General features: G+C 43.7%; 6 protein-coding genes across 6 annotated transcripts; 3 read left to right on the top strand and 3 right to left on the bottom strand.

The window, feature by feature from the left end:
• Nucleotides 1-3204: 3204 nt before the first annotated feature.
• On the top strand, nucleotides 3205-3822 carry LOC112349942 (pentatricopeptide repeat-containing protein At5g56310-like). Its single transcript, XM_024685242.1, has one exon. It carries the CDS (start codon nucleotides 3205-3207, stop codon nucleotides 3820-3822), a length of 618 nt encoding a protein of 205 aa, XP_024541010.1.
• Nucleotides 3823-4823: 1001 nt separating this feature from the next.
• Nucleotides 4824-5378, bottom strand: LOC9647886 (putative tRNA 2'-phosphotransferase). The gene has a single exon (XM_002980181.2). It carries the CDS (start codon nucleotides 5376-5378, stop codon nucleotides 4824-4826), a length of 555 nt encoding a protein of 184 aa, XP_002980227.2.
• Nucleotides 5379-5583: 205 nt separating this feature from the next.
• On the top strand, nucleotides 5584-7287 carry LOC9647885 (pyruvate kinase, cytosolic isozyme). Its single transcript, XM_002980348.2, has 3 exons — nucleotides 5584-5856; nucleotides 5904-6377; nucleotides 6445-7287. The coding sequence occupies exons 1-3, from the start codon at nucleotides 5611-5613 to the stop codon at nucleotides 7252-7254; spliced, it is 1530 nt and encodes a 509-aa protein (XP_002980394.1). The 5' UTR covers nucleotides 5584-5610; the 3' UTR covers nucleotides 7255-7287.
• Nucleotides 7288-10107: 2820 nt separating this feature from the next.
• Nucleotides 10108-10718, bottom strand: LOC112349941 (pentatricopeptide repeat-containing protein At3g16610-like). The gene is made up of 2 exons (XM_024685241.1): nucleotides 10340-10718; nucleotides 10108-10244 (listed from the first exon to the last, which is right to left on the bottom strand). The coding sequence occupies exons 1-2, from the start codon at nucleotides 10716-10718 to the stop codon at nucleotides 10108-10110; spliced, it is 516 nt and encodes a 171-aa protein (XP_024541009.1).
• Nucleotides 10719-15592: 4874 nt separating this feature from the next.
• On the bottom strand, nucleotides 15593-17459 carry LOC9647508. Its single transcript, XM_024685240.1, has 2 exons — nucleotides 16474-17459; nucleotides 15593-16400 (listed from the first exon to the last, which is right to left on the bottom strand). Exons 1-2 carry the CDS (start codon nucleotides 17457-17459, stop codon nucleotides 16385-16387), a joined length of 1002 nt encoding a protein of 333 aa, XP_024541008.1. The 3' UTR covers nucleotides 15593-16384.
• A 1833-nt stretch (nucleotides 17460-19292) lies between these two features.
• LOC9647507 (uncharacterized protein At4g37920) lies at nucleotides 19293-20954 on the top strand. The gene is made up of 5 exons (XM_002980346.2): nucleotides 19293-19897; nucleotides 19980-20148; nucleotides 20205-20449; nucleotides 20505-20692; nucleotides 20745-20954. The coding sequence occupies exons 1-5, from the start codon at nucleotides 19298-19300 to the stop codon at nucleotides 20902-20904; spliced, it is 1362 nt and encodes a 453-aa protein (XP_002980392.2). The 5' UTR covers nucleotides 19293-19297; the 3' UTR covers nucleotides 20905-20954.
• Nucleotides 20955-25117: the final 4163 nt, after the last annotated feature.

Below are 25117 nucleotides of genomic sequence, written 5' to 3'. Positions count from 1 at the left end.
TCATTCTTCTTTTCATTTGCCCAAAGTGTGTATAGTTTTATGATAAAAATAATGAATATTCTAAGAATATATCAAGTGGCAGTGGATTTGAAGTCTTGAGATTTTCCTTGTTATATTAAACATTCAAATCCTTATTAATCAGTCTACTGCTGCAGCTATTGAGAAGAGAGCTAAAAGAGGATAAATGATTTTTCATCTAAAATTTATTTTGGAGGGAGGTACTATTTAATACACGAAAAAGGTCAGTATGATAAATTGTCTATTAGACAAGAAATTTAGTCAATATTATTCTGTTTAGCTCTAAAAAAACTTATTTATTATAAGTTGGTAGATGTCAAGAGAGTGAACTTAAAACAAAAAAAATTAATCTGCACATGTGTAAATATATAATGCATGCATATTCATTGCCATAGATCAAGGACAAATCATGGAAAAGTTGCAAAAATATTATGCACACAATCACTTTTAAATTGTTATATAAATGATCAAAACTTGATTATGTGCATTATCATGGAATATGCCATGTATGCATGGGGTATGACACCTCAGATTGCCATGCAAGATTGATGCCATGTCATCTCATACAACATAACATCATTATAAATTTAGTGAGGTTTTTTTCTCTTTATTTTTGTGTCATTAAATAGAAGTTTATAATCTCCTGATTATGACAATTTCTCTCCTCCTTTGTAAGCACACTATTTACCTCTCATTTTGTGCAACTATACTTTATCTTTTGCCACTTGGAGGCTTATTTCAATTTTAGTATGCTCTAATATAAGCACTATATTTTGATTGCTCTTACAAATGCCTTTTATTTTTTGCAACTTGTTTGCAATGTGATGCATTAATCTAGGTAGTGATTGATTGACACGAAAATGAACACAATCAATTGGAGTGGAAAGGCAAGCATAAATCTTTTCTTTGGGTGTTTAGGGTGTTAAGTATGATGGCTTTTTAATAAGCAAGTGAATCATGTTGTAGTAATTTAGTTTTGCTTCAATTTTTGGTGTTTCTAATCATGTGTGTAGGTTTTTGGCATTATAATGGTTTATTATGCTTAAGTGTGTTGCAAAGGAATAATATAAACCTTTCTTTCTTAAATTTTTAAATTTTTGTTTTAACTTTATGGTTTTTGCAGTGATTGTGTTTAGGAGTGAGGAGTATTGCAATATAACATTTGCACTTAAGTAAATAAACAATTTGTATCCATTTTTTTTCAATGTACACATTAATGTATATGTTTTTCATTCTAAATTCTTTACATGGCCAATGAGTTTTGCATTCGTATGAATAATGCACATCTAGAACATAACTATAATGTGGCAATTTACTAATTTTCTGGGCTTAAAGGCTTATATCATTTTGCTGACATAGTCACAAAAGTGCTTCAACCACATACCAATGGCAACTTTATCCTACAATATCCAAAAAGAACTCAAAATTTGCAATCACACTCGCAAACCCTAACCCAAAGTCTAATATATCATAAAATCTGATGTGAGTCAAAATTTATGCAACACAAAAAATTGCATGATCTTGCTATACATATGTGGCAACACTAATGCATATCTATATCTTTAAAAAACAATTTGTGTTTAAAATATTATTTTGTGAGTCATATATGTATATTACAATAATTCAAACACACATGCATTTTTATTTTATATAATTTGCAATTTTGTATAATTTTTTGCCATACTACCCACCCTAGGTATACCTCCTCCAAACAATTTCCATTTGTCATATTTATCTGCATGAAAAAAACGAAGAAAAAAACTTGGAGGAGTAATTATTATTATTATTATTTAATAATTAAAATATAAGATAATAATAATTGTATATTTTATTATTATAAAGAACATAAAACATGATTTGAAGTTTCTGATGCCCATAAAATTTTATTTGGATATTTAGTTTCATAGAGAACCATATTACAATTATTTTGAATAGAAAATATTGTTGGTAGCAAACAAAATGGTTGTTTTAAGCAATATGTGTTAGTAGCCCATAAAACACTTTTACCATGATATAAAACTAGATTGCCATCGTTTTGTAAAACTAAAATACAATTATATAAATTATTTTTAGATATATTTATCTCCCAAATCACATAGAGTTTTGAATACAACTTAAGATTACAATTTGATTCCAAAATTAAGACATTTTTAGTATTTGAAGAAACTAAAAAATTACTAGTATAAAGTATTGATTTGGTAAAATAAAGACTACTTACATCAAAATAGCAAAAGGAATATAATTTATTATAAGGAAATTGAAATTTTGGATAATAATTTTGTAAATAAAGTTCTGTATCCTTAATTAAACTATATTGTATCATAAAATTTATAGTCTCACTTTTAAAAAAATTTGAAAGATTTATATGTATATCATTGAAGTTATTATGTAAAATATTTTCAAAACCTTTTATTATACTTTCACCATAGAATGTTGTTTTATCAGAACAATCTTTTTTAGCTTTAATAATTAAATTAACAATTCCTTTTGATGTGGATATTTCTATACTATCACTATAACTTGCCGGATATGTATATGCAATTTCTAATTTATTTATTAATTTATAACAAGTTGCAATTATTTGTGCAATATCATGTGAATTTAAAATTCTAAGGTTTCCAAATGATGTATGATATTGTGCTGCATATATAAAATAAAATTTTAAAAAAATCAAAATTATTAAAATTAAAATCTTAATTTTGAAAAACATTATGTTAAAAAAAGTTATATTATTAAGCTTTAAAATTGAGATTTTTATATTAAAGTGCTAGAATAGATTTATACTTTTACTTTAACTTTTATTTTAATAGTTTATGCTAGGAATACTTTAATATATTTACTTTACTTTTATTGCTATACATATATTTCTTTTTCTATTCCTAAAATATTTAAGTACCTTGATCCAAAGGACACTCAAATAGACACTTTGGTATTGGTCCAAATCAATTTCAGTGCAAAATACTTACATACTAAAGATTGTACTCATTGTTAATATATGTCAAATTTGAAAATTAGTTTTTAAATTACTCAATTAATCTTCATTTATAGTATATATACCGAATACAAACATGATTACACAAATCAGTTGCATAAAGTTAATTCAATCTAATACTTGTATTTAGGATAGTTTCTATTTTGAAACACAAATGCTTTTTGATTATCTTACGTCTCATCCTGTTCCACAGGATGAGACGCGAAGGCTGCAGACCAAACGCATCAACGTACGTCGCGGTGCTGAAAGCTTGCAGCAGCAGTATTCCTTCCAGTCTAGACCTTGGGAGCGAAGTCAAGGCTCTGATCTACCGTGGACCCACCCTAGTTGACTTTCACGGCAACGCTGGAGACATGGTTTCCGCTCTCCAGGTATTTGACTCGCTAGCGGGAGATGGTGACGAGGCCTGGAGTGCGCTGATCGCCGGATACAGCAGGCAAGGGGACGCAAGCCAAGCGCTGACGCTGTTTCGCGAGATGGTAAACTCTGGCATTAAACCGAATGGTATCACAGCTCTCGCAGTTCTAACCATTTGCAGCCATGCTGGTTTCGTCGAGGCAGGGAAGAAGTTCTTCCACGAAATGCCATCCAGATACGGCCTCATCCCCGAAGAGGAACACTTCCACTGCGTTGTCGATCTTCTCAGCAGAGCAAACCAGCGGGAAGAAACTCTCGCGCTGGGTCAAGGTATGACGAAGCGCTGGAACTTTGAAGCAAACGAAGTAACTTGGACTACCATTACAGGCACTCGCGGAGTGGAATCCAGGAGTAGAGACGCTACGCTTGTCGCAAACCAAGAATGGCCGTCGTGATGCGTGAACAGTTTGTATATAGAGCTCTCCCATTTCGTAAACTTTACTACGCGCTGAGCGAGAGCGAGCGCTAGAGATGGGAGCAGCAGCCGCAAAACTTGCTGCTCTAGCTGCTCTACTATCGCTCTTCTTCTCAGGTACTTCCATCTTACGTTCTCTTTAGTTTTTTTTACCAGAGATGGCTTTCGTCCAGACATGGTGTAGTAAACGAATGCCAGTTCTCCGCAATAGTGGAATTCACATGAAAGGAGGGTGTCTTCCTCGAGCCGTCCAAGTAGCGGTCCAGCTATGAGGAAGAATTCTACTCAATCCTCCTGGTCCATTGAGCTTGGCCGAGTTTACAGTGGCCAAGAACGGCAAGGACACAATGGATATAAGCCTGGTGGATGGTTTCGACGTTGGAGTGGCGGTGAATCACAGCGGAGGAGGATGCATTCGAAATGGAAGCCCGGCTCCGAGCGGGATCGAGTGCCGGATCGGCTTGGAGCAGTGAGATCAGTGAAGGATGATCCCCACTTGCAATCCCGGGGGAGACTACACGGTGGTGTTCGTGCCTTTGGTAATTGGAAGTTTTGAGACCTCTCAAGTAGACTCTCAAGACCCTCTTCACGATATTTTCGTCTCCATGGCATACTAACATTGCTCTTACATGGAATGCACCACAGAGTCTTCAAGCATTATTCTGCTGAAAATGCGTTGTCAGCGTCTTCTAAACAACCTAAATGTGAAAAACTTCGGCATAGAATGATTCGGTATATCATAGCAATCTATGTGATCAAGTTTTTCTCTGGGACTTGATCAAACGTTTTCTTCGTGTCTTCTATGGAACCTAGAGATTAAGCATTACATTCCATGACACCAAGTTGTATTCTGGCATCTCGCAAAAAACAGAGGGCCGAGCTCTCAATTTGCCCGTTTTGGGCATTAGAGTTTCACTAAACCGTGTCCCGGATTTGATCAAAGGCACAACAATACATTGATTTACTAATTCGATTTATACACTATTCTTCCGTTGTGACGTACACAATTTTCTCAAAGTACTCACGAGGAACTACACCATCGAAGCCTTCAGTGAGCACAACCCCGTTTTCGGACATGAAGAACTTCATGCCATCCTTCATGGCTTTGGCCAAATCCAAGTATATGAGCACCTCACAGTTGCTCCTCATCCCACTTATCACACCGTCTTGAGGCAAACCCGTCGCAAAGTGTATATGGTTCCTCTTCATTCGCTTGAGACCCGTTTTGCGAATCCCCCTAAAGTTGTTTCGAAAGGTGCCGTGGACGCACACAGGCACTTCGTCGGCGGACTTGATCTCCCTTAGCAGCTCCGTTGTCTGCACAACATCCATGGTATGACCTTGGTTGGCCCGTATGTAAACTTGGCCGTCGTCCTCCTCGATAGTTGAGAATCTCTGCTTTGGATCGCAGGCTACCATGTTGATCACGTCGGCTACTGTGAATGAAGCGAGCGGGATTCCATCGCTAGCTTTCACGTCCAACTCTAGCAAATCCTTGATATTGCAATATCCGTCGCTGCGAATCTTCAAATCCATTTTGACAGCACCATGCCTCAAAACCCACGCAATAGTCTTACTCAACATGTCAAGCTATTAGGGCCCTTAACAAGGTTATATATAAACATGTTTAACCTTTTATGTTGTTGGAGTTATAAAAGTTACACAAAAGTTACCTGTTAAGAGAGGCGTTAACTTACCAGAATATTCACACAAAATCTTGCATTGGGGGTTTAGGGTTTAAGGAATTTAGGGCAGGAGAAAGGGGGCGATGGAAGGAATCTTTCGCTCTAGCAGCAGCGATCGCGCGTCACTGGCCAAGACGAAGATCGTGTGCACGCTAGGCCCCAAGTCTCGCGAGATCCCCATTCTCGAGAATCTCCTGCGCGCCGGCATGAATGTGGCGCGCTTCAATTTCTCGCACGGATCTCACGACTACCACCGCGAAACGGTCAGCAATCTCCGCGCGGCGATGGCCAGCACGAAGATCCTGTGCGCCGTGATGCTCGACACGAAGGTGAGCGATGGATCTCGGAAATCTTTTTCCTTGAGTCGTTCCTCCAGGGGCCAGAGATTCGCACTGGAATGCTCAAGGATGGAGCTCCAATCCAGCTGAAAGAGGGGAATGTCATCACGATCACCACGGACTACAGCATCCAGGGCAACGAGACGACGATCGCGATGAGCTACAAGCGGCTCGCGGAGGATCTAGCTCCAGGGAACGTGATCCTCTGCGCCGACGGCACGATCACGTTCACGGTGGTCTCCTGCGATCCAAGCGCCGGGACGATCGTGTGCCGCTGCGAGAACACGGCTGTTCTTGGCGAGAGGAAGAACGTCAATCTCCCAGGCGTCGTCGTGGATCTTCCAACCGTGACCGAGAAGGACGTGAAGGACATCCTGGAGTGGGGCATTCCCAATAGCATCGATTTCATCGCTCTCTCCTTCGTCCGCAAGGCCCAGGATCTGATCAACGTGAGGAAGCTCTTGAGCGATCATCACCCCACCGCGGCAAGAACAATCCAGATCATCTCCAAGGTTAGCTTTTTCTTTCGTTTCTCTTGATGGATCATAGTTTTTCTTACATGATCTCTTGGAAGTTTAGATCGAGAACCAGGAAGGACTGGTGAACTTCGACGAGATCCTCCGTGAGTCGGACGCGATCATGGTGGCCAGGGGCGATCTCGGCATGGAGATCCCAACGGAGAAGATCTTCCTGGCGCAGAAGATGATGATCTACAAGTGCAACGCCGCTGGAAAGCCCGTGATCACCGCGACGCAGATGCTAGAATCCATGATCAAGTGCCCGAGACCCACGAGAGCCGAGGCCACGGACGTCGCCAACGCAGTCCTCGACGGCACCGACGCGGTGATGCTCAGCGGTGAGACCGCCGCGGGGCTCTATCCGGAGCTCGCGGTAGCAACCATGGCCAAGATCTGCGTCGAGGCCGAGAACTCGCTCGACTACCCGGCCATCTTCAAGGCGATCATGGATCAATCGCTACTGCCGCTCAGCCCGCTCGAGAGCCTGGCTTCCACGGCGGTCCAGACGGCCAAGGAGGTGAAAGCTTCGCTCATCGTGGTGCTGACGCGGGGTGGTACCACGGCGAAGCTGGTAGCGAAGTATCGACCAATGGTACCGGTTCTATCGATCGCGGTGCCGGTGGTGAGGACGGATAGCTTGACGTGGTGGTGGAGTAGCGAGTCTCCGGCGCGGCATAGCTTGGTGGTGAGGGGATTGGTGCCATTGCTAGCGCAAGGAGACTGGAAGGCAACGGAGGCGGAGTCTTGCGAGGAGATTTTTGGGGCGGCGGTGAAGTATGCTGTGGAGAGGAAGATGTGCCGAGCTGGGGAATCGATTATAGCGCTCCAGAGGATTGGGGATGCTGCGGTGATCAAGATCATTGCAGTGTGATTGATGGAAGAGAACTATTGAGTCAACGATATATTGTTCTTTAATCTCTAGCGGTTTAGGGTTTAAGAGCTCAGCTGCTCGAGGAGATCACGAGAGTTTGTGTCTTGTGACCGGGGAGAGAGTAAGTCCTTCATCTTCTTGTTGAGATCTATCTTCGAGTCTTATGTGATGCAAACCATTCCAACCTAGACCGCCAAGAAAGTAAGTCCCTTCATCTTCATGCTGGTTTTCATAAACAAGTATATGCTTTGCAGAACTGGCACACAAGATGCCTGGCTGTGCAATTGTGGCATCTAAAAAATGAAAGTATATTATATAATAATCCATATACATTGGGAGATTAACGTAAAATATAAAGTTTTTTTCTATTAAGTAAGCTTTATCTTGAATTACAATATTTCAGAAACTAAGGTATGTTCGTGGAAGTCCAAAATTACCTTCAGAAACTGATGTAGAAACTGGGATGCATATCCTCCAAATCATATGTATATATTGCATCCAGCCACTGGAGCTTATTCAGCAGGAGATGTGCATTCTTCCTCATTATGATCTTGTGTGGAAAGGAAGTGACCATCCAAAAGAAACACATTCCACCTATCTAGGACTGCGTTCTAAGGTCTCTCAGCTAGGCATGGCTCCAACTGTAAAGGGAACTTAAAGACCTGAGCTCTTGTTGAGTGCGCATGCCAAGGCCAAAGCTGGTTTATGCTTGGTTTAAAAATAAGAAGCGCACTTACAAGCTTGAAAAGCTGACGAAGTAATCCTTGATCTCAAAATATTAGTGACTTTTTACTGAGCGAAAGAGCCTTGCCCCAGCGTGTGGATAATATTTCTTAGGTGCAATTGAAACAAAAAATATGCACTCATATGCAATCATATATCCCTTGCCAAATGCATGAGCCAATCCTATCCACCAAAGAATAGGAAACCTCAAAAGTTTGTATACTAATTTATCCTTTAGGGGTTCTAAAAATGAGTTGCCTTAATGGCAAACCAAAATAGATGGTTTTGAAAAATAGAGCAGATTGATTTCATTCTTAGTAAATTCTTTTGGACAGACATAATTGATATATTTAGAAATTAAATTCTTATATTGTTTACAACCCTTTAAACCTAACATATTTTTATATTGAAGCTTTTGTAAGTATTGATATTAAAGAGTTAAGCAACGTTTAGTAAAACATTCGATTTATATAAAGAGAATTTAGGGCATTCAATGGAAACGCTGGACTCCAAGATCAGGGTCATGCTTCGCAGTATGAAGAATGTTCCAGTCACAGCCCCCAGGAACTTGAGGATTGGGCATCCCGAGGTGAGCCCACTGGGGGACTTCATGTACCCAATTGAGTATCCAGAACCGCCCACGGCCCAATTTCGTTGCGGCTTGTATGCGCTTGTGAGATCCGAGTTTTACCATCGCTACGATCATGGCAAACGCATGATGCGCCATTTGTACACCATCACAAGAGAAGGTGGCGACGTAGAGAAGTACCAAGTTGTGCTGGCGGAAGACTCGCTTGGAGAGACAATCAAGGGGTTTTCGAGAATGGATTGGGAGGATTGTGCGATCCCTGAGAATGGGGAGCTTAGGCAAGGGGAGAGGCGGTGTTCTCCGAGGAGGGAGATGACGAGTTATGAAGTTCCATCCAAGGCGGTTGAAAGACTAGACTTGATGATGAGCCAAGATAGAATCTTCCCATCATGTAGAAACTTTGTGAAATGAAGACAAGCTCTTCTCAAGCTTTCGTGAGAGGATTTCGCAGCATCAAAATGGCCACTCTCACATCAAAAGTATCAAGATCTAGGCAAACCTTTTCTTTGGAGGACGTTCTCGCGACTTCCCTCATCCGAGGTAAGAGTGGCTTCCACAGCCAAGCTGTAGAACGGAGGTGCCAGATGCATGCAGGGAGTCGTTCCTTTAAAGAGCTCGCGGCTGTTGGTATCGCGCGGCTTGGATGTGAGGATGTCTTTGCTACCGAGAGAGAGAGAAACAAATAATTGATCGATGGAAACAGCAGCTGTATTACCTGGATACAAAGACAAGTTTTTTAAGGACCTGCAATACGTTCTTCGAAGGCCGTGAGATAGTAAGACAACTACTCTCGCAAAATCTGAAAACGAGCTACCTGATCAAGACGGTCAGAATCTTGCAGGAACCAATTTTTCTTGGGGAACAAACTGGGGGAAAAAGGGGGAAACTCTCGAACCAAACCTCAAAAAAGGCCGGTAAATGTCTTCGGGAGATCGTCGAACAATGCAGCACGCTTAATCGGATCCACTGACATGAATTCAAAGAATTATGGTTCAGTCATTCCTTCAAAAGCTATGGACTTGAGCTTACTAGAGGGCAACGCTACCACACACTCCACCGTTTCTTCCTTCGTGATGTTGTCAAGTATCACATAAGAGACACCATTCTGCCAGAACGAAACGAGAAATCAAATCCAATTCAATAAAAAACCACCATCGCCACCTTCACACAAGAGAGCCTCAAACAACTCTAGAGCAGCCACACTTTCGTCGTTCTGTGCGTATCCAGAGCTCACTGCGTTCCAGATAACAACGTCGCGATCGGTTGAAAACTCTGCGAGAATCAGCCATGCTCCAACACTTACCATACATGTCGACCAAGCAGCTTGCCACGTACAAGTCTTCCAGATCAAAGCCTCTCTCTGATACCAACGAGTGCACCGCCATTCCGGCTTCCAGCGAACGCAGCGTCACGATCTTCCCATCGACTTGCCTTCCTGTTCTTGAGTTGAGAGACTACTACAAGCCTTCAGCACAGCCACCAAAGACTGGGAGTGTAGCAAATCTCCAAAGAGTTGAAGGGCCATCTTTCCCTCATCGTTCTCAGTTGAGAAGAGCGTTGGCTATGAATATGTTTGAGTCACATCGCAGTCTGTCCGCCGTGCCGTGGATCGCCACACCCGTAACTAGAAACCTGAGCTTCTCCTGTGGATTCCGAGCTTCTTCCTTGGCTCCGAGGCCTGGAGAGCAGCGACAACACTCCAGCTATGGAGCTGACAGCCTCGGGACGACACCATATTCATAAACATCTCTAGAGTTAGCTCCTCGTTCTCACCATCCTGTGTATAGCCGAGCATCAAAACGTTCCACGAGACCACATCCCGACTTTTCATCTTGTCGAAAACCTCTTGAGCATGCACCATGCTCCGGCACTTCACGTACATGTCGATGAGAGCATTCCGCATGTAGACATTGCAAAGGATAGGATCTGTTCTCATCCCAGCCTCGGCTTGACGATGGCCTTCTTCGGCAGCTGCCAGAGGCGAGCGCAGCGGCAAAAGTTCGTGCGTTTGCTGCGCAGCACTGTTGTATCGATCCAAAGAGCTGCAAGGCCATCTCGTCCTCGCCATTCTCCGCATAGCCACTTCGTCGGGGCGAGGAATCCTGTCGAAGGCCTGCTGTGCTTCCACCACGCTGCCACACTTCATGTACATCGCCACCAAGTCCGACTCTCGCGTTCGCGTGATCTTTCGACGTCTCTAGCCCTGGAGCACAACTTTAGCGCCGCGAGACAAGCGCTTCTCTCGAGCTGATAAGCACGCCGGTCTTGGTGCTGATCTTTTTTCTTTTTTTTTGTGATCACTGGATTTGTGTGCTCGCTCGCCAGGGTTTTCCTCTGCGTACCAAGTCACTTACATTGTCAACCGGTCGTATCCAATTCGTGAACAAAAATGGCATAGGAGTAATCGATCATATGCTGGAACCGATAACAATGTCCTAATTCCACGCAAGGCTGTGCAACGTAGGATTGTTTTTCGAGTCGAGGCAGGCATAGACTCGCAGCTGCTTGTCACTCGGCTGCCTGTTTATCGTCCCGCGATTTCACGTTGTCTCAAATCGAGCAGGAGAGAATGGAATGGAATGGTTCTCGATCATCACCACCGAGAAGTAAGCTTTCTACCTTTTTTGGCCTGGAGGGCTGATCGATCCAACTTTTTTGCTGGAAAAACGGGCCAGTGTTCTCTCATCTCGCCGGAAGAACTACCATATGCTCTCCTATCGGCTGTGAAAACTTTAGGATCCAGCAAGTCGTGGACAAAATTGGCTCTAAAGCGCTCGAAAATTTGCCTTCGTCGGGACATCTTGAAAAGCCGTCCACGCTTCTTTGAGCGCCATCTCCTCAGCTTCCTCTTTCCAATTGATTGGTCTAGAGTTTGGCACGGATCCTCGATGCTAGAAATCAGGACCTGGAACCAAATCACCTATCCTTGCGGATCACGAAGATGGGACAAGCGAAACCCTAAAATAAAAAAGTTTATGTACTGGGTTGACTCTTCATTGACTTTCATTGACTACCTGGGCTCTTCGTTTGTAAGCTATTTGGGTGGGAAGAAGAGCGTCGTGTGTCCTGCGAGACCGCATCTGAACTCCATCTTCCACGTTAAAAGCCGCGCAAATCGTTTTGGGCGACAAGCTCTTGATCGCTCCATGCTGGAAACAATGGAAACTCTGCCTCCGTTTTTTATATCCACGTTGAGATTTGCCAAGCAAACGTTGCATTATTGCATGAATATTCGAAGAATAAACATAAATGGAGAATATGTTGGCGGTTTAGGGCTCATCTTTTCTGTCCACGAACGGTGGAGATCTAATGGGGGATTGTCTCGTGGCTTTGTATTCAGGTAATATAGTTATTGTTTTTGTTTTTTCTAGCCGTGAGCTCATTTGGCTGAGACCACAGTGTACTACAGGCCGTGAAACTCCTGACTACCTTGATAGACATCGACTAAGCTGGTTTTCAACAGCGGTGGTCTTGTTTTTCGTGTTTTTCTTTCGGAACTCTGTTTCGGAACTCTGATTTGAACTTTTATTTAGCGAACATTCATGGAGGCACCAAAGATGGTGCAAACAGAAAAACATACCTCAGAAGTAAAGGATTCTGAAGTGGAATGCTACTCCAGGTCATACTCTCACAATCCAGAAAAAACAGCTTATACTTATCCGGAATCATTAAGGTGCCTTCGTAAAAACAGATTGGAAGAAGAGGAATGTGGCCCTCATTGTAAGGAAAGCTTGTCTCCTCAACAAATCTCTTTGATGCACAGTCCAACCTTATCAGCATCATCTTCAGAACCCCAAAATCGTTTACCACAGCCACCTTGAAAAACTGTGTTGCTGGTGTTACCACCCAATTGTACACATTCCAGCAAGCTTCAACAGGGGAATGGCCCATGAAAGATGACCACTCAACAGTCCATCTCATTTCTTCCATGTTGAAGCTCAAAGCCCCCCACATACGTTCATGTTCGCATGGAAAATAAGCGTTGCTGTTGGCCATCCCAACTCCATTTTCGAGACGATTCCAGCCAGGAAGATAATCCACCTTGTCCCACACTCCTGATCTCGAGCTATATACCAGCAATTGCTTTTTTTTGTTACACCGCTACACAAATCCAGTAACCCTGCATACACGGTTCCAAAACCAGGGCAGAACGCCATACTATTACTACTTTCAGGGGTGGCGGCGGGAGCACCTTGAGAGCTGTGGTGAGCGGATTGAGAACAACATAGTCATTGCCCATCTGTCCAAACACCAATCCACCACAGGCCTTGAAAACCCTGATGTTGATGGTAAACATCCCTGACGGACCCAACCCTTCTGTGTTTGAGATCCAGCAGCAAACGGGTTTGCACCGATACACTCCCTTACCGAAAGAAGTTACTCCCAAGACATGAGGAGGGCAAATCTGCTTGTTTCTAGAGTGGTGCGCTGAATGAAACTTTCCAAATCCTGGTGAGTCTACGAGATCCCTCCACCGCTTGCACACGACTCTGATGCGGCGGTGCAAAACAACTGCTGGCAAGAGCTTCAACACCTCCTCCTCAACTATGTTGTCCATACCTGCCCTATTACGGAAAGGGCCTCTTTTAATCCCCGTTTACTTCAAAGGATAATGATCGTCCAAGTCGAGGAAGAAGATGGAGTAACTCTTCCCAAGAGCTACTGGGATCCAGGAGGATGGGAAGGAACAGCTCCTTGGTCTTCACAAGAATCTGCTCGACATATGGATCGAATTCTCCGCAAAAGTGGTGTTGTTGCAATTGCCCTTTTATTGGGGCGTAAGGGATATTGTTTCCTCGAAGGCCATTCCTCCAGACAGTGTTGACGTAAGTGAGGCCGGAGACGATGTTGTGACTGACAACGAAGGTAAAACTCCTTGAGAGTGAAGGTATGGCTCTTAGACGCGAATGACAGCGCTCAAACTTCTCAATCGCTTCACTCACTCACGTTCACTCGCTCTGGTGGGGATCAAAAACAGTCCCCCATGCCCGTCGTTGCTCGCCTAGGAGTGGTGTCAAACCGGTTGTTGCCGCGACACTTTCCAATGGCCGCATGCTCGGGCCTGCTCTGTGGCGTCCTCAGAGACGACTTCTTGACTGATTTGGAGCCACCATTGTCGCGTATGGCCGTTGCGGGTGGCTGTTTGCGCACCGGATTCCAACTTGAGCTTCCTGTTGTGGAAGTGACCTTTGCAAACGCGAGTGCTCCTGATTTTGCGTTTGGACCGGGTCAGATCAACTTAAGAATAAGATCAGGCAACCAGGAGCAGTTTAGCATTCACCTGCTCTATGGACGGTAGCTGGAGGTCACAGCGTTTATACAGCGTTTCCCATGTCTGGAAGTCATCGCATACTGACGGGACATCTTGCTGGGGAGTTCATCTTCCGGGATAGCAAGCTGCAGGCTTACGACCTGCGCACTGAGGCAATGGCAATCCCAGGTGCCAAAGCTTTGAACGACTTCCCGCTGCCTCAAGAACTCAAACTCGCGGGCTACATTTATCGCAGGCTTGATCCTTGCATTACGGGCCCAAGGTGATCGTGGTTGGCCAGTGCGAACTCATAATAGGTCATCTTTTCAAGGGAGGCATCGTATTGCTGGAGCTGGATGAACAAGAAGAATGCGGGCGTCACTGGAAGGTGGTTACGTGGGCAAAAGCGGAGCAGTTTGCAGATAATGACACGCCACATTCACGATTCATTACCCATTTTCCTCTTCAAGGTGGCGATCTGGTGGTGCTGAACGAAAAAAAGCAGGTTCGATTCTGGACCAGGCTGTAGCTTTTCATCTCAAGCATCATAATTGGTTGGAACTTCCTACAAGAGCGTGCGGTGGCCTCCTCGGTCTCCTGACAGCCTGCAATGGAGGAGGAGGATAAATTTTGCGTCTACAGCTCGTAATCTTCGTCAAATAATAGGACAAACAAATAACAAAAACAGCGCAACAATGGAGGGAGGAGGCAGGATCTCAAGAGATGTACCATGAATTACTGTGTATGCACTCGAAAACAAGAAATAAATACGATTGCCAAGAAGGAAGCTAGAAAATAAAAGTGCTTCAGCCTTCAAAAGCATGTTCATCGTCTCTGCTTATTTGCTGGAAGTAAGTCAAATCCTACAGTTTAGAAATTTCACTTGACATATACGTCGTCGTGATAAAAAGCGTACTTTGATCCTCGAATTTATCCCAGTCATTGCGTGTTGCTGATGCCAAACGAAATACTAATGCTCACTGTTTCTGCATAAGATAAGTACCATTGCAGAACGCAAGCCAGGCTTTTACTCAGTAACCTGATGTTCCGCAACCCAATCTTTCCTATGACATTCTTCTTTGCTGCTGACAAAGAAACTGCGGTTTAGCTCAAAAGAAAACAAACTAAAAAGTGTAACCTGGATATTATCCACCAGCCTTGACAATGTCGTAATCACACGCAAGGCTGTGCGACGTAGGAGTGTTTTTAGAGTCGAGGCAGGCATAGACTCGCAGCTGCTTGTCACTCGGCTGCCTGTTTATCGTCCCGCGATTTCACGTTGTCTCAAATCGAGCAGGAGAGAATGGAATGGAATTGTTCTCGATCATCACCACCGAGAAGTAAGCTTTCTACCTTTTTTGGCCTGGAGTGTCTGATCGATCCAACTTTTTTGCTGGAAAAACGGGCCAGTGTTCTCTCATCTCGCCGGAAGAACTACCATAAGCTCTCCTATCGGCTGTGAAAACTTTATGATACAGCGAAGTCGTGGACAGGATAAAAAAAAATTTGGCTCTACCCAAAGCGTTCGAAAATTTGCCTTCGTTGATTCGGGACATCTTGAAAAGCCGTCCACGCTTCTTTGAGCGCCATCTCCTCAGCTTCCTCTTTCCAATTGATTGGTGTAGAGTTTGGCACGGATCCTCGATGCTAGAAATCAGGACCTGGAACCAAATCACCTGTCCTACATTGCCGAGAATCTCATCCTTGCGGATCACGAAGATGGGACAAGCGAAACCCTAGAATAAAAAAGTTCATGTACCCTTGCATTGACTGAGTTGACTCTTCATTGACTTTCATTGACTGCTCTTCGTTTGTAAGCTATTTGGGTGGGGAAGAAGAGCGTCGTGTGTCCTGCGAGACCGCATCTCAACTCCATCTTCCACGTTAAAAGCCGCGCAAATCGTTTTGGGCGACAAGCTCTTGATCGCTCCATGCTGGAAACAATGGAAACTCTGCCTCCGTTTTTTATATCCACGTTGAGGTTGCATTATTGCATGAATATTCGAAGAATAAACATACATGGAGAATATACTGGCGATCTTTTCTCTTCTTTTCTCGCAGGTAGCTCGTTCGGAGATTTTGCGAGAGAAGTTGTCCACGAACACAGGCGGTGGAGATCTAATGGGGGATTGTATCGTGGCTTTGTATTCAGGTAATATAGCTATTGTTTCCATCGATCCACCGAATGATTTGTTTTTTCTATCCCTCGGCAAACAGCCGTGAGCTCATTTGGCTGAGACCAGTGTCCTACAGGCCGTGAAACTCCTGACTACCTTGATAGACATCGACTCAGCTGGTTTTCAACAGCGGTGGTCTTGTTTTTCGTGTTTTTCTTTCGGAACTCTGTGCATGTGGCTCCTCTCGTTCTACGGCTTGGCTCTCGATTTGCACGGGACATGGTCGAGCACGGGATGCCAAGAACGTTAAAAGCGTGGACTGACGAGGTAAGAGCCTTGCTTTTTCAAGCTCGCATGTAAATCCGTGTTGGCTGGTCAGAAAATCTGACATGGCTATGGTAACTTTGGGATTTACTTTGGGATTTGCAGGTACAGGTAAGAAAAAACGCTTCAAAGACAAACGGATCTGAAATGATTTGAACTTTTATTTAGCGAACATTCATGGAGGCACCAAAGATGGTGCAAACAGAAAAACATACCTCAGAAGTAAAGGATTCTGAAGTGGAATGCTACTCCAGGCCATACTCTCACAATCCAGAAAAAACAGCTTATACTTATCCGGAATCATTAAGGTGCCTTCGTAAAAACAGATTGGAAGAAGAGCAATGTGGCCCGCGTTGTAAGGAAAGCTTGTCTCCTCAACAAATCTCTTTGATGCACAGTCCAACCTTACCAGCATCATCTTCCGAACCCCAAAGTCGTTTACCACAGCCACCTTGAAAAACTGTGTTGCCGGTGTTACCACCCAATTGTACACATTCCAGCAAGCTTCAACAGGGGAATGGCCCATGAAAGATGACCACTCAACAGTCCATCTCATTTCTTCCATGTTGAAGCTCAAAGCCCCCCACATACATTCATGTTCGCATGGAAAATAAGCGTTGCTGTTGGCCATCCCAACTCCATTTTCGAGGCGATTCCAGCCAGGAAGGTAATCCACCTTGTCCCACACTCCTGATCTTGAGCTATATACCAGCAATTGCTTTTTTTTGTTATCCGCTACACAAATCCAGTAACCCTGCATACACGGTTCCAAAACCAGGGCAGAACGCCATACTATTACTACTTTCAGGGGCGGCGGCGGGAGCACCTTGAGAGCTGTGGTGAGCGGATTGAGAACAACATAGTCATTGCCCATCTGTCCAAACAGCAATCCACCACAGGCCTTGAAAACCCTGATGTGATTGTAAACATCCTGACGGACCCAACCCTTCTGTGTTTGAGATCCAGCAACAAACGGGTTGCACCGATACACTCCCTTACCAAAAGAAGTTACTCCCAAGACATGAGGAGGAGGGTAAATCTGCTTGTTTCTAGAGTGGTGCGCTGAATGAGACTTTCCAAATCTTGGTGAGTCTACGAGATCCCTCCACCGCCTGCACACAACTCTGATGCGGCGGTGCAAAACAACTGCTGGCAGGAGCTTCAACACCTCCTCCTCAACTATGTGCACCAGAATGTCCATAACTGCCCTACCCTATTACGGAAAGGGCTTCTTTTAATCCCCGCTTGGTTAAAAGACGAGGAAGAAGATGGAGTAACTATTGGGATCCAGGAGGACGAGAGTTTGCGGTGGAAGGAACAGCTCCTTGGTCTTCACAAAAATCTCCTCGACATATGGATCGAATTCTCCGCAAAAGTGGTGTTGTTGCATGCCCTTTTATTGGGAGGTAAGGGATATTGTTTGTTTCACCGAGGGTCGTCCACACTTATTCATACCCTTGTCTTTGCCGGAATCCCACAGGGTGTTGTAGTTAAGTACTGTTCGAGTGTGGTCCACTGTAAAAGTCGTGTTTTGCTAGGACCAAATGGACACTCCATTGAGTGTTCTTTCATCTCGCTGGAAGAACTGGAGTGATCAAAACGATTTGTGCGTGGAAGATGGAGTGCTGCGGTCTATCTTCTTCCCAAAATAGCTTACAAACGAAGAGCCAATGCAAGTCAATGAAGAGTCAACCCAGTCAATGCAAGGGCATATTCAAAGATGTAATTGAGAACTTTTTTATAGGGTTTCGCTCGTCCCATCGCCCGCGCGAGGATCCGGCAAGCTGCAAGAATGAGATTCTCGGCAATGTAGGACAGGAGATTTGTTTCTTGGAGTTCCAGGTCCTGATTTCTAGCATCGAGGATCCGTGCCAAACTCTAGACCAATCAATCGGAAAGAGGAAGCTGAGGAGATGGCGAGAGCAAACATTCTTTTCAAGATGTTCCGAATCAACGAAGGCAAATTTTCGAACGCTTTGATGCTGGAAGGTAGAGCCATCCTTACTATGCTGTCCAGGACTTCGCTGGATCCTAAAGTTCTCACAGCCGATACGAGGTACTACCGGCAACGCTCATCAGCTCGAGATAAGCGCTGGCCTTGCGGCGTTAAAGTCGTGCTCCAGAGCTAGAGACGTCGAAAGAGTCCGGCAAATCCACGCGAACGCGAGTGGACTCGGACTCTCATATAGCCAGTAGCTTGGTGGCGATGTACATGAAGTGTGGCAGCATGGTGGAAGCACAGCAGGCCTTTGACAGAATTCCTATGCTGAAACGCTTTGATCTGCACGATCAAATGCAGAAGAACGAAAAAGAGAAATCAAATCCAATTCACTCCAAAAATTAGTGCAAATCTGATGCTCTCAAAGTATGAGGAGAGAGGAATAGACTGCTTGAGAAGAGCTTGTATTCATTTCGCAAACTTTCTACATGGTGGAAAGATTCTATCTTCGTCCCCGCCCATCATCGATGCTAGTCTTTCAACCGCCCTGGGGAGAACGTCATGGCGCCCCATCTCACTCCTCGGCCAGCACCGCCTCTCGCCATCCCTAAGCTTCCCATTCTCAGGGATCGCACAATCCTCCCAGTCCCTTCTCGAAAACCCCTTGATTGCGATCCCACGCGAGTCTTCGACCAGCCCAACCTGGTACTTCTCAACCTCGCCGCCTTCTCTGGTGATGGTGTACAAATGGCGCATCATCCGCCTGCCCTGATCGTTCTCAGGGTAGAACTCGGACCTCACAAGCTCGTACACGCCGTGGCCGGGCAATTCGGCCGTGGGCGGCTCTGGATACTCGATCGGGTACATGAAATCCCCCATTGGACTCACCTGGAGATCCCCAATCGTGAATTTCTCCGGGGCTCTGACGGGAACATGCTTCATAGTGCGAAGCATGACCGCGATGAACTCCAGCGTCCCATCAGCCATTGAGTGCCCTAAAAATTTCCAAGAACCCTAAAAAGCAGAGCCCTAAATATTCAAGAGAAAGGATATCTTTAGAATATGCTCATTTTTACCACTCTCTGCCCTAAATTTTGGTTATGGCGCTCGCGCCCGAGGCGGTGCTCTACTCCGGCTGCTTGTGGCGGCAGTCAAGGATCTTCTCCTCTCCGAGCTCCGTGGTATGTCACAGCAGCAGCAGGAGCAGGAATCGACGTAGCAGCGGCCGATTGAGCTCCGCATTCTTGGCTGGGAGGAGGGATTGGAGCAGGGGTTTAGGGTTTAAGAGGGAGAGCGCAGCAGCAGCAGCAGCCGCGGCGGCCGTGGATTCTTCCACTAGCGAGGTAGAATCGGCGGCGGAAGCGTTGAAGCTCGAGGAAGAATCGGCCGCGGAAGGTGTAAAGCTCGAGGAAGAATTGGTGAGAAAGGAAGAGGAAGATGGAGCTGCTGGGAGTTCTAAGAGAGACGAAGAGGTGGAGTTTGAGAAGGGATTCAGCATGAGGAGGGTGTGTGACAGGTTGATCGAGGTGTTTATGGTGGACAGGCCCGATCCAGACGAGTGGAGAAAATTGCTAGCGTTTAGCCAGGAGTGGAGGAGGATTCGTCCTTACTTTTACGAGCGATGCAAGGCGCTGGCAGAGTCCGAGGACGATCCGAGAAAGATGGGAAATCTTTACAAGCTCTCCAGAAAATTGAAAGAGGTATAAAGCTTTTCTTGTGTTCTAGGCTGTGTGAGATTTTGTCTTAAGTTTTAGCTAAGTTGTTTTTTATCTTTCTTTCCAGGTAGATGACGAGATGATAAGGCACGATGAGCTGCTCGAGGAGATCGAAGTTAACGAGACGGAGATAGATGTCATTGTTGCCAAGCGTCGGAAGGATTTCACGAGCGATTTCTTCAAGCATCTTCGAGTTTTATGTGATGCAAACCATTCCAACTTAGATCGGCGAGAAAGTAAGTCCTTTCCTTCATCTTCATGCTGGTTTTATGAACAAGTCTATGCTCTGCAGAACTGGCACAATTGGCAGCAAGATGCCTGGCTAGCGTCGAAGAGTATGACAAAGGTGCTGAGAACAGTGTAGCCTTGGATGCTGCTCGCCGGAAGTTTGATGACATCCTGAACTCCTCGTCCCTGCAAGATGCCTGCAAGAAGATTGACACCCTCGTCAAGAACAAGCAGTTTGATCCGACACTGATGCTGGTGATCAGCAAAGCTTGGGCTGCTGCAAAGGAATCACCACTGATGAAAGAGGAGGTACAGTCTAGTGAAAAGGAAACGACAATCTCATTTGTTTGTGTTAATTTTCCAGGTGAAAGACATAATGTTTCATCTGTATAATGTCGCCAAAGGAAATATGCAAAGGCTCGTCCCAAAAGAAGTCCGGATCTTGAAGCATCTGCTGACGATTGAAGATCCTCGAGAAAGACTCGGTGCTCTGGCGCAGGCATTCTCCCCTGGAGACGAACTTGAGGGGAAAGATATCGACCTGTTATACACGTAAGTGAGCAACCAAATGCAAGTTTTTTTGTGATCTCTGTGCTCTTTCCAGGACTCCAAACAGGCTCTACAGGCAGGTGCTGTTCATTCTCGACGCTTACTACAGTAACAAGGAGAAGACGCTGATCCAAGAGGCTCAAAAGCTCATGGATCCACTCGTGATCAGCAGGCTCGAAATTCTCAGAGATGTGATCAAAACCGAATTCCTATGAGCAAGCTTTTGTAAAGATTAATAGATGTATTGCATCCTACTTTTGTGTTCCATTCATCCTACCACCCTCATGTCCTTGGCGAATTTCACTCCGACCTCGGCAATCGTGGACACAGTCCGCAATGCACGCGGGACCTCGAACGAACGAATCTATATATTATTAGTGAAGATTTCTTTAAAAGTTGGTACAAATTTCTAAAACTATTCAAATCATTTGACAATCATTTCTCTCACATTCCTCCTCTGAGACGAAGACTCTTTCTGCGTCTTCAAGCTGCTTTACTGCAATAAGACACTGCTGATCTTTCACGCGAGCAGTTGATGGTATGAAGGACTTCATTTCCGACTAGCTTCATCTTGCAGTTCGGCTGCAACTTAAACTACAACATGGAAAAATGCAAGGACTCAGCATCAAACAAAGAAAAAAAAATGTTCAGTTCCCACCTCAGGCAGCAGCTTGCGTTTCTTCACAGGTTGCTCCACCATCTGAGCGGGCTCCTTCTTTGGCAGGCAGACAACAACTGCCTCTTGGTCACTATCCCAGCTGAGGCCTTCCACTTCTCTAGAAGAGAAAGGAAAGACAATGTCCACAGAGCACTCCTTGGTAGGAAATGCATTGCTGAAGATTCACCCATCCACGAGACCACTTAGGAAAGTCACTCTGCCTGCAACACAGTGATGAGAATGAATCACATGGATTAACTCAGTCCTCCTTACCTGCAAAGTTGGGGATGTTCAGCGTGATTATGTAACGCTCAGCATTCTCTTGCAGATCCCAAAGATCCGTCGTCGTCCTCAGCTCGGCCAGGTACAATAACAAGTTTCTTTCAAAGTACCTGGAATTCAAGACCTCCCGCTGCTCCTTTCGGATTTCTATCAGCCTCTGCCGGTAGATATTCTCCACCACTTCTGGGGTCCATCCCAGAAACTCGTTTCCAACATGCACACGCATGAAGCCTTGAACAAAATTATACGCGTCAGTCTTCAACAACACACTGGTAACGCCTGCAAGATGAAATGAGTCGTAATCAGTATCTAGCAGGATCATTTGACAAACTTACTCAAAACTTGCAGGCGTGATTGTATGGTTCAACACCTTGACGCTTCCGAAAATGTCAAGAATACCATAATTATACTCCTCTTTTGCCCAGACGTAACAGTAGGGCCTCTCAATCGGGTGAGAACTCTTGAGCTCCTTGAGCAACTTGTTGCAACCGGATGAGCCAACCTGATATATATCTTCAGGAGCCATACTGACCAAACAGAAAATTAGAAAGAAAACAAAATAACGAAAAAAGCTTACATCCACTTTGCCTCTATTGCTGAGGCCGGCTGCCAGAAATTGCATGACATATATTGTTTGTCAAGCCACTCCCGCAGTGCAGATTTTGGTCACGAATTCACACCTCCACCTCTGCAAAATCAACAGAAAAACTGTTAATAAACAAACGAGAAAACTTCACAGTACATACCCTGTCTTCCTTTTTGTACTGGATCTCATGAGACTCCTGAAAGTCAGCTGAGATTTCCACCAAAACGGGTTTCCCGTTGTCTCCAACGATGACTTCCCCCGTGTTTTCCCGAGCAACCACAAGATAAGTCACCCCTTTCACCTCAGCAACCATGTCTCTGTCCTGCGGTATGACGTATCTAAATCCTGGAAAAAGAGAACCCATATAAATTCTATCTTGGTTCTCCGAGGAGGCGTCCCGGAAGCAGGCCTTTGTTTCAGTAGGTCCCCGAAGCACCTTGTCCATAATCCGGTCAAGCGTCTCGTTCTTCAAACCAACGCGTGATTGATCCATTTTGTCGTTGGTTGGAACACCTCTGAACAGATCACCAACGGATTTTGGGTTCGTCAGCTTGAAATGGAGGACACGTTAAAAGAGCTTTGGCAGAGGATGCAAAGCCCACCACTTCCGAGTTTGCCTGCCCGGGTGTTGATAGAGACGACAAGGCCATGCTTCTGAAACTCAGACACGGTACACTACCTCCCGGTGCTTGTGCTTGAAGTTGCCTGTTCAACGAGGTAATGAGAAAAACCTTAACAAGCTTAGAGAGAAACCGGAATTCCTATGAGCAACCTTTTCGAGAAAAAATTGTGCGATCCCTGAGAATGGAATGGCAAGACCGAAGAGTGAAATGTGAAGAACTTGACTGAAAGATTAGAATCGATGATGGGTGGCAACGAAGATAAAGTCTTCCCACCATGTAGAAACTTTGCGAAATGTATACAAGCTCTTCTCAAGCTTGTCTTTGACAGACTGTTCCTCCGTGATCTCGCTCCTCACTCCTCTCATCTCCCCATACTCACTGAGTGGAGCGGCCAAGATTTTTTATTTTTTGTTCACGTCACTTTCTTACTTCTCTATTATCGTGACGCATCACTCGATCTTTGCGGGGCAAAACCTGAAGAAAAAAGCATTATAACAACTTGAGAAACTTTCAAGATGGAAGTCATTGTCTTCAAACCTCTTGATGTTTTCTTTCCGGAGCATCAGGAACCTGAATGTACTGTTGTGCTGTCGCAGAAGACATCAAGGGAGTCAAGAGTTTCACCTCAAGTTGTACAAACATGGATCATCGTGGTCTCTTAGCAGAGTAGTTGGTATTGCGCAGCTGGGATGAGAAGCGAGAGAGAGAAAAAAAAAAAAAAAAACTAGCTATATTACCTGAATAGAAAGACAAGGTTTTGAAGGACATGATGCGACACGTTCTTCGAAGGCCCAGACTTTTGTGAGATCTCCACCGCCTGTGTTCGCAGATAAGCGCTTTCAAACAAGAAAAATGCCTGGTCAGAACCTTGCAAGCTTTCTCTTGTAAGAACCAATTTTTCTCGGGCTGCAACAAACCGGAGAAAAAATGGAAACTCAGTGCTTGTGCCAACCATCGAATAAGGAAATCCTCACCTCCCAGTAAATCTCTTCAACTTAATAGAGAGCATAACCACACATTCCACTGTTTCTTTCTTCGTGATGTTGTCAAGTAGTACCATAAATAAAATCCAAAGCTGGATTCAAGCAAAGAAAATTCAAAGTACCTATCAATCTGCTGCTGATCGTAGCGCAGTCCAGCCCTAAGAAAATATCTTTCCCGCCTAAAAGAATTTGTAGAATATGCTCATTTAGTGAGTGATTAACAATCTTTAGTGATGGTTAATTTTTTTTGATAGCCTGTCAAAAAGTATGGCAGAATAGCATAATTGTACATCCTCAATTCCTCATCTTTGCAAACTGTTTATTAATAGCTTGATTTAAAACTCCTCATCCTCACAAGATCTTTATTAACAATTTGATCCAAAATTGATATAGCGAAGTTTGGATTGTTGTGTAGGAATCACATTTGATAAAAGAAGAAGTAGCAGTTTTGGATCAATATCAAATTTTTAGATGATGGAGGCGGGAAGTTATCTTGGAAGTTACATACATGAACACTTCCTTATTCAAGTTTATCTTCAAAGGAGAATATTTATATGAGAATAATATATTTTGAAAAAACATTTCTAGACTTATTTATGAGAAAATATTTTAATAACAATATATAAATATATAAAATATATTTTAATTGCATTTTTGTTCATTTAAAATAAGTTTTTAAGGTATATTATCATTTTATATGCTTAGTAGATTCAAAGTTTACACCATCAATGGCACTATAAGTTTATGGTTTTCTTTAGGAATAAATATTTTTGTAACAATATATAAATAAATATAATATGTTTCACTTACATTTTTTATTCATTCCAAAATAAGTTTTTAAGGTACATTGTCATTTTAAATGCTTATTAAATTTAAAGTTTACACCATTAGTGGCATTATTAGTTTATGGTCTTCTTTAGGAACAAATGTATAAATAAATATAATATATTTCACTTGCATTTTTTATTCATTCAAAATAACTTTTAAAGGTATAGTACTATTTTAGATGCTTAGTAAATTTAAAGTTTACACCATTAGTAACATTATCAGTTTATATTCTTTTCTAGAAAAAAATATTTTTATAACAATGTATAAATAAATATAATATATTTCACTTGCATTTTTTATTCATTCAAAATAAGTTTTAAAGATATATTGTCATTTTAGATGCCTAATAAGTTTAAATTTTACACCATTGATGGAACTATTAGTTTTTGGTATTTTTTGGAGGTCAATATATATATGATTGGAATAAAGAATAATATAAATATAAAATATTTATTATTAAACTAAGTT

The sequence above is a fragment of the Selaginella moellendorffii genome, unplaced genomic scaffold (genome assembly GCF_000143415.4).
Source record: "Selaginella moellendorffii unplaced genomic scaffold, v1.0 SELMOscaffold_44, whole genome shotgun sequence".
Lineage (NCBI taxonomy): Eukaryota > Viridiplantae > Streptophyta > Lycopodiopsida > Selaginellales > Selaginellaceae > Selaginella > Selaginella moellendorffii.
Note: the sequence above shows the minus strand (reverse complement) of the source record. Positions and strands in the feature narration are given on the sequence as shown.

What these genes read in the sequence shown, in the direction of transcription:
- LOC9647507 (XM_002980346.2), top strand. Translation starts at nt 19,298, where the DNA reads ATGGCGCTCGCGCCCGAGGCGGTGCTCTACTCCGGCTGCTTGTGGCGG. An exon ending in TCTCCAGAAAATTGAAAGAG is followed by an intron (nt 19,898 to 19,979) that starts GTATAAAGCTTT and finishes CTTTCTTTCCAG; the next exon opens with GTAGATGACGAGATGATAAG. An exon ending in GATATCGACCTGTTATACAC is followed by an intron (nt 20,693 to 20,744) that starts GTAAGTGAGCAA and finishes TGCTCTTTCCAG; the next exon opens with GACTCCAAACAGGCTCTACA.
- LOC112349941 (XM_024685241.1), bottom strand. Translation starts at nt 10,718, where the DNA reads ATGTACATGAAGTGTGGCAGCGTGGTGGAAGCACAGCAGGCCTTCGAC. An exon ending in GCTCGGCTATACACAGGATG is followed by an intron (nt 10,245 to 10,339) that starts GTGAGAACGAGG and finishes GCTGCTCTCCAG; the next exon opens with GCCTCGGAGCCAAGGAAGAA.
- LOC9647886 (XM_002980181.2), bottom strand. Translation starts at nt 5,378, where the DNA reads ATGGATTTGAAGATTCGCAGCGACGGATATTGCAATATCAAGGATTTG.
- LOC9647885 (XM_002980348.2), top strand. Translation starts at nt 5,611, where the DNA reads ATGGAAGGAATCTTTCGCTCTAGCAGCAGCGATCGCGCGTCACTGGCC. An exon ending in CCGTGATGCTCGACACGAAG is followed by an intron (nt 5,857 to 5,903) that starts GTGAGCGATGGA and finishes TCGTTCCTCCAG; the next exon opens with GGGCCAGAGATTCGCACTGG. An exon ending in CAATCCAGATCATCTCCAAG is followed by an intron (nt 6,378 to 6,444) that starts GTTAGCTTTTTC and finishes TTGGAAGTTTAG; the next exon opens with ATCGAGAACCAGGAAGGACT.
- LOC112349942 (XM_024685242.1), top strand. Translation starts at nt 3,205, where the DNA reads ATGAGACGCGAAGGCTGCAGACCAAACGCATCAACGTACGTCGCGGTG.
- LOC9647508 (XM_024685240.1), bottom strand. Translation starts at nt 17,459, where the DNA reads ATGGACATTCTGGTGCACATAGTTGAGGAGGAGGTGTTGAAGCTCCTG.